Here is a 7545-nt window from a genome sequence, read left to right on the forward strand (position 1 = left end):
TTTATTTTATTTAAAAAAAAAAACAAAACAAAAACATAAAAGGAACAAAAACATAGGAAATCGTTCTAAAGTCATTCAAATTTGCTCCGATGCACGCACAAGATCTGTGTGAAGATTTGGTGAAGATTTGCAAGCAAGCAAGTGGGGTGGTTCGGAGAGGAAGAAAAAAGTAAAACAAAACAGAATCATTACAAATTAAAGTTGCAAGGCTCTGGATCATTACCAGTTTCAAAGAATTAGCCTGAAGGTCGCCTCCATCCCTATTCTCTTCCACATCGATTTCCAGCAGGGGACCATAAGGTTTAATTTAAATGCAGCAAAAAGTATTTAAACGAAAAATTAAAAATTAAAAAAGAAAAGGGGAAGGAGAAGGAGAGGAAGAAAATCAGAGTGGGCGGGGGAGGGACTGGCCAATAATCACGCACAAACATTAATACTTGCTTATGCTGGTTTACAAAAACCCAAGGAAAATAAAAAAAGAAAAAAAAAAGCATACACAAGCAAAGAAATTCTGCACAGAGATACAAGACAGCCTTTGGCAAACCCCTCTGTCCAGGATAGTGAAAGAAGCTGATCTTGGTGGAGGTTTTGGTCCTCGAAGCGTCAAAAGGTGGAGGTTATTGCTATTTTTAGTATTTCTCATCGCTCTGTACTTCTTTAAGGTGAGACATATTGAAGATACAATCTAACTTCTAGCAACATACAGGAGGTCAATGTCCCTGCTGTTAATCCTACAGAAGTTGTTGGAGTAGTTCGTGGAAGTGAGAAGCCTAGCATATTTGTTCCTGCAAATGATCCAGGCTCCTATCAGTGGTTCTATGTCGATGTTCCTGCAATTGCCACCCATTACAGCCATGAGAGACGAAAGGTTCTGATCCATTTGGGAGAGAAGAAGGTAATAACAGGTCAGGTGTTAGGGTTTCGTTATTTGGAAGAGAAGAAGGAAATCGATCTGATTTGTTTTTTTTTTTTTTTAAAAGTTAGTCTAAATACATTCTCTATTATGCAAGCTCATACAATTATATTTAAAAAAAATTAAAATTACAATAATATCTTTTTTTCAAAATGATTTTTTTTTCTCTTCTACTCTCATTTATTAATGAGACTGCACACGCAATCTATCACTCAAGATTACAAATAAAATTTCTCTTTTTTTAATATTTAAAAGTTGCCACATGGCATGCCACGTCAGTCGGGATATTCCATTGGGAGAAAGAATCGGTGACTGTAGCATTTTTGCTATTAGAATCAGACTTGTGATCTTTATACATCTTAATATAATCTTTTATCTTATTTTGTAACGGAAATTAATTGCTATATGATTGAATTAGGCTGGTCCGATATGCTTGGGAATTAAACAAGAAATATATCAATGAAATTGGGATGAAGAATGAACTTCAGGCGCAGTACGCTACCCAATTCAATAAATGAGACTTGTCCACATAGCCCAGCCATCATATATAACCTGAGGAAGAGCCTCATCTTTACAGGAATGGGCCAGAAATCTCTCAAATATGTCCCACAAAACACAAGCACTTCGAAAAAATAGCTTAAGACCTGCCTAAACAAGCCTATAACAACATATCTCATAGAATGACCGGCAAACAGAACCACGTCTAGACTATAATTTCTGGCCTCATCATTCATTCACCCATACAGTGAGTGACAATTCTTTTTAAAACATTTTCTTTTCTTATTTACAGATGGTTCAAAGATACGGGCCAGCTCTTAAGTGGTATGCTAAAGCAAGTTATCTGTGGATATGGCATGACAATTCATTTCTATCATTATTCAGGCTAGTCAAAGAAACGAGAAAGGTAGCATCAACAGATACAATAGGTTTGACATGTATGAAGATGCATCTTTATTTGGTATATGCTAAATTTCCACAAAATGGACATGATTATTTCAAGTCCGGAAAAGAATACCTTCAGAACCGAGCTTAAAGGGATTGACTTGAGAATGTACAACAATGGATGACAACTAATGTCTCGATAAGGGCTGCTTGAAAATGCCGTAGTAGCAAGGACCCAACAGCCAGTACGTTTGGGGTTATTGTGGGCCCTCAACTACTTGGGAGCTAGTCTGATTGGACAGACGGAGAATGCAACACAACGAGCTGCTTTTGCCAACATAAAGCGCTCATTTTCTGTCAGAGGCCTCTCAATCACCTTCACTACATTTGCATCCTTATACATTAGAGGAAAGCCACCATCAGAATGTGGCAAGCATTAATAAAGAAAAGAAAGAAATAATAACTTTCCCAAATATTAATAGCAATGAAATTTGCTGTTTCTTGAAAGATGTCACTATTAGTAAATAATGCACAATGCCAAAATATGGATATGAGGTTACTATTATTACGATGAACCTGTGGCATTAATCGTCTGCCAAAATACTAAAAGTGAGGGTTGCATACATTTCAAGTTCATTCGTGCAAAGTATGACAAGACAAAGCACTAACCTTCTTTTGTGGTTGGATAGAAGGTCTAACACTGGCAGTATCGCCAATCACAATTACATTGTTAACATTCCCCCTTTCATCCCTTTCCGATGGTGAAGATGTTGAATGTCTCCATTGCCCATTAGTGATAAATTTGTAGTAGTACCTTCAGGCACAATTATATTTAGAAAGAAGTTTAGCTTCAAAAAATATTCCAGAACATGGTATACAACTTAAATTATGCATGTTGTAAACGGTTAGGATGTCCACTAATGAATTGCGAGTGTTCTTAAAGATTGTGATTGAGAACTTCAATTTGTTGAGAATTATCAAAAGCGATATGCACAGAACACAGTGACAGGCCAGAAGCCAAGCTCTCCATTTTGGACTAGATGACTATTTTTTAATATTATGTTTAACAATATTCAATTTGAAAACCTTTTTTTTGTTATGTCGGGGAACCTCTCCAAGGCAGGGCCATTCGGACCCACCCCTGCAGAGTAAACCCCGGTTCGGTGCACCGCACTCTTGGAAGTTTCCCTACACAAAACTGGTTAAATCGCTGGCTTTTCACCAGGGAGTGTGGCCCGAAAGGATTGTTTGCACCCATAAGGTGTTGAACCTTGGACCTTGAAAGGAATGATACCCTAAGACCAAGGCCTTCACCACTTAGGCCAACCCCTTGGGGTTCAATTTGAAAACTTAACTCCCATTGAACCATATATTAGGGCTTCTTTCATAGATAACTACTGCAGTTCCGAGAATCAGAAACTACAGTTGCATGAACTTCGAAAGTCCTTCAAGCAGTAAATTCAACAAAGATGCCATGAGACAGATTAATTAGAAAGATTCTACATTTTAAATCAACATCAGCAATTAAGAGAAAGGACAAAAAGCTTGACACTTACTTTCCTTGCGGGAGTCTAACTTCCACTTCATATCTAGGTCCACCTTTATGGATTGCTTTAATTGGTTCTTTCCAATTTCCAGTAAAATCTCCAACCAAATTTACATCTTCTCCCTATAACGAACACATACAAGAAGCACCATCAAGACCTAATGTTCCATAACAAAAACAATTATAGCAAATATGACAGTTTAAAACCTCCATGCTCTCAACTTCATTCAAAGAATTACCGATAAAAAAAAAAAAACTCCATTCAAAGAATTACTTCTAGCCAAGAGAGCAACAAGAAAGAGGAACACTGTCCCTTCATTTCAGGCAATCAAGATTATTTAAAAGCACAATGAAGATGAAAATGAGATTTTCCCTTACCTCTTGCCCATTCCACACAAAGGTCACAGCATGTGTAGCGGGACCATCATGACTGCCTTTTTCCACCATAGCTATAAGATCCCATGTTGCCCAAGCAATTGCTGGTCTGTATAAAGATTTTATTTAGATTCTTTGTCAAGTTAAAGGGTCCTGATAGCGATAATCAAATCTTTGTTCTTTTTTGTTTGCCATTACCATTTTGGGTGAAAAATCCACCAAACCAGTTAATAAAAAATTATCTAACTAAGAAATAAATTCTAGAAGCTAAAACAGGCTATAGTTCGCACATGCATATAAGAGCTCTCGAAAATAATAAAAATAAAATTAATGACAGATGATAAAGAACCTCAGCTACAAGTCAATTATGTCTCCCATAGGAGTTTTTAAGTCATAGCTGAAAGGAGCCAGAATACTTCGATTGTTATCTCTTAGGTTCTTTAAAGCTGACATGCAAACCATGACGAAATGCTCCTTGGCATTGCCAACAATACAGCACAAACATGCAGGAAGGTTGGCAAGAATAACCTGTCAGGCCTGCAAGAATGCAACCCGGTGACAAAATTATAAGCTGCATGAAGGGAAGTGTCTGTCATCCAATGCAGGTATGCAATCACACAAGCTGGCGATCGATCAAAACCAGTTGTACAAGTAACAAAAACACGATGGTTCTTTTTTAACAAGCGTAATAGAAGCCCCACGCAAAACGGTAACTTCTTCCTCATATCAAAGGAGTCTCCATCCCTGCAAAAGAAAACCAAGGCAAATTTACCGTACAGCAATCAGCTAGGAAGCCTCAAGAGTGGTAAAAATTTAAGTATGACCTACTCAAAGTTCCCATTTCCATTTCCAAAAGCATAAAGACATCAAATTTCTGGCATCATTCACAGATAAGAAGAAAATGTACAGAAACAAGACAAGTGTAGAATACTCTCAAAAAGTCAATCCGCAAAGCCTAAATTTCTTTCTGATTAAGCATCAGTGAGTGCTCACAGAAAACCATAAGTACACACACTCACTACTCAGCATAAGGATACTGTTAGCAGAAGCAGCATCCTGATAATTTGGGAAACTTCTTTTATTAACAAGTACACGCACACAGAAAATGCCATGGCTAATAAATACATATTATTGTATATGCGTGGGGATATATATTTACAGACTGCCATGGAACCCCTTGGTTACCTTATAGGATAGTTAATCAGGAGAATATTGGATCTTTGGCATGATTCATTGATTGAAGTGGAATTAATCCCCCAATTTTCAGCTTCAATTCCACTTTGGAAATTCAGGACGGCAGTCACACCCTGAAACAGAAATTTGAAAGCTCCTATAAGAGAAAAATGGATTAGGAAAAAAAAAGGCCCTTGCAAGGAGCATTCGTTGAACATGATAATGATCTGCAGATGCAAATTAATTGCAGGCAATATCCAAAAAACACTTGTCCATTCAAACAGAAATTCAAAAAGATTTACAGAAAGAGAAGCAATATGCCATGAAAAGCAACAAGTGCAACAGACAAAGGTGCTACTTACAGCAACATCTGACAAAGTCTCTATGTCAGCTTCTGTTTGAATACATGATCCCACGTATATTTGCTCCGTAACCTAAAAATAAAAACAGCAAAAAAGTGAATGTAACATAAGTGATGTGCTAACAAACTAAAAGTTATCATCAAAAGCATAACATTGAAGCGAGATCCACAAATTAGTCAAAACTGTACACCAACCAGTCCTGCTTCCTTTTTTTTTTTTTTTTTTTTTTTCCAGAGTGCACCATCCAGTCCTTGAATATACCAGAAGTATAGAATTTAAAAATTGATGGACATCACACCTTGCTATAGCGCATGCCAAGTGAGTGATTATAATATAGCTCCCCTTTAGAACGATCCAGTGCCTTAACATATTCCTCAAGAGGAAAATTCCCATGAGCCCATTCTCCATCTCCCGACTCTTCTTCAGAAAATATACAAACAAGTTCACTTAGGGATTGAGAAAGAATATGTTTCTGCAGTTGTGATTGAATTTGTCCATTTTGACCACTCAAAAGTTTCCATCCTTGGGATGTAAGAAACTTCGAAGAAAACATGACAAATCCAGAATTCCCATTACTGTCAGAAGATGTTTGCAAATTTGATGCCAATATACTCTTGTTCCAGCTGGCAACAGAAACTCGACCTCTATTGAATAGTATATCAAGATCACCCAGATGTAATTGTTGAATCGGAAATGGAGAGTAGGGCCTCTCAAGAATTAGGCTAAATGATCCTGTATTCTCCTTCAGCATCCTCCTGAAGACACCAAAGACTGAAAAAATAAAAACAAACAAAATAATGAACATATCTTTAACAATTATTTCATTAAGTAACTTCGCATCATATAAAGGCTAGCTTAGACACTGAAATAAATGCAATGTTAACTGTTAAGTGGAGTCCATAGAAGTTCTCCACATTGAAGATTTGAAATCCAGTCAACAAACACCACATATTGGGACAAGGCTCTGTGGAGTCCATATAAGTTCTCCACATTGATAGAAAGCTAATCCAAGAACAGTACAACAACGATGGGCAATACTGTACAGTTGAGGTATATTGGCCTCAACAGGCATTGAACGTAATTAACCACGGCACAATCTCAAAGCAGTCATCTCAGTACAATGAGTTAATAGAGTAACCAAAGTCCCAACGACCAAACCCTTACTGCAGGTTCCAGCTCTATCATTATCCACTTCTATTAGATTATCACTCCTTAGCACAGTGCTATCTACGCAACAAAGAAAGCGGGTAAGGCAGTCCCATAACAAACAGAGGAATTAAACTAAGTATCGCATACTACCCCAACTTAAAATCTAACAAGACGATAAAATTGAAGAAGAGAGAAACTAATTCTAATATAGATGCCATTTTGTGTATGATTCAACCAAAACAAATGAATTCACAAATTTATTTATTGAAAACAAATAAATCCTTTTCATACTGTGTATCGCCGAAGTCCTTGATCTCCATAAGCCTACCGCCAGACGAATCACTAGCCTTTTTCAAAGTGTCACCCACCATGATTATCCTCGACTTCTCTGCATTACTCTACAGTCTCAAAAAAAAAAAAAAAAAAAAAAAAGGTCGTTATCATAATTTTAGAGAATCTTAGAGCTCGAAAATTGGAAAAGAGACGGCAATACCCCTCTCTTGAGAGAGTGAACGAAGACTTTGCCGTCGACGGAGAGAGCGAATCGAATACCGAGGGGTTTTTCAAGAGTGACCATGTACTCGTTCAGGTTCATCTTGAGGGTAGAAGAAGAGCCACCGGACATTGCGATAACCGTCAACCTGACGGTTCCACCATTGAAACGAAGCTTCTCTTTTCTAGCACCAAGCATCCCGATAGCTCCACTGTATGAGGAGCACAGATCCTTGCCCCAAAACGAGGAGGACATTGGAGGACGATGAAAAGCTCTGCAACTAGAAGCTTGCAGAGAGGGCATCTTGGAAAAAGAAATTTTTATAGTTTTTCTCTGAACTTCGAAGCTCTAGTATGAGTGAATTAGAGGTTACTCTAATCGAGCTGGTTCTTCGGAAGTTGGGAGAGATCAGGAAGAGAAGCCACAGAGTGGGGCTAAGAAATTCAAGGTCCACGTGGCTCTATGGAGAGGCCCCACTTTTCTGGCTCCTACGGAGAGCGAGAAGAGGTAAAATTGTACGAATATAGGAATATAATTTATAAATAGTAATAACATATTTTGAATTTAATAATTTTTTAATTTTAAAAAAAAAATTAAATAAAAAAAATTATAAAATTAAAATATTGTTATAATATTATTTTTATTTAAAAAA

General features: G+C 37.3%; 1 protein-coding gene across 3 annotated transcripts; it reads right to left on the reverse strand.

The window, feature by feature from the left end:
• Nucleotides 1-807: 807 nt before the first annotated feature.
• LOC121250111 (phosphoglucan phosphatase LSF1, chloroplastic) lies at nt 808-7308 on the reverse strand. Of its 3 annotated transcripts, XR_005937709.1 has the most exons (11): nt 6894-7308; nt 6692-6798; nt 5550-6006; nt 5252-5323; nt 4902-5023; nt 4245-4460; nt 3720-3825; nt 3352-3464; nt 2465-2609; nt 1929-2189; nt 808-830 (listed from the first exon to the last, which is right to left on the reverse strand). XR_005937709.1 is itself a non-coding variant. In XM_041149051.1 (10 exons), the coding sequence occupies exons 1-10, from the start codon at nt 7194-7196 to the stop codon at nt 2070-2072; spliced, it is 1761 nt and encodes a 586-aa protein (XP_041004985.1). In that variant the 5' UTR covers nt 7197-7308; the 3' UTR covers nt 1850-2069. The 3 variants fall into 3 exon arrangements, 2 of the variants coding, with proteins under 2 accessions (XP_041004985.1, XP_041004986.1); XM_041149051.1 differs by lacking the exon at nt 808-830 and having other exon boundaries at nt 1850-2189; XM_041149052.1 differs by lacking the exons at nt 808-830; nt 6894-7308 and having other exon boundaries at nt 1850-2189; nt 5550-6022.
• Between the last annotated feature and the right edge of the window lie 237 nt (nt 7309-7545).

Source organism: Juglans microcarpa x Juglans regia, chromosome 2D, assembly GCF_004785595.1.
Source record: "Juglans microcarpa x Juglans regia isolate MS1-56 chromosome 2D, Jm3101_v1.0, whole genome shotgun sequence".
NCBI classification, from domain to species: domain Eukaryota; kingdom Viridiplantae; phylum Streptophyta; class Magnoliopsida; order Fagales; family Juglandaceae; genus Juglans; species Juglans microcarpa x Juglans regia.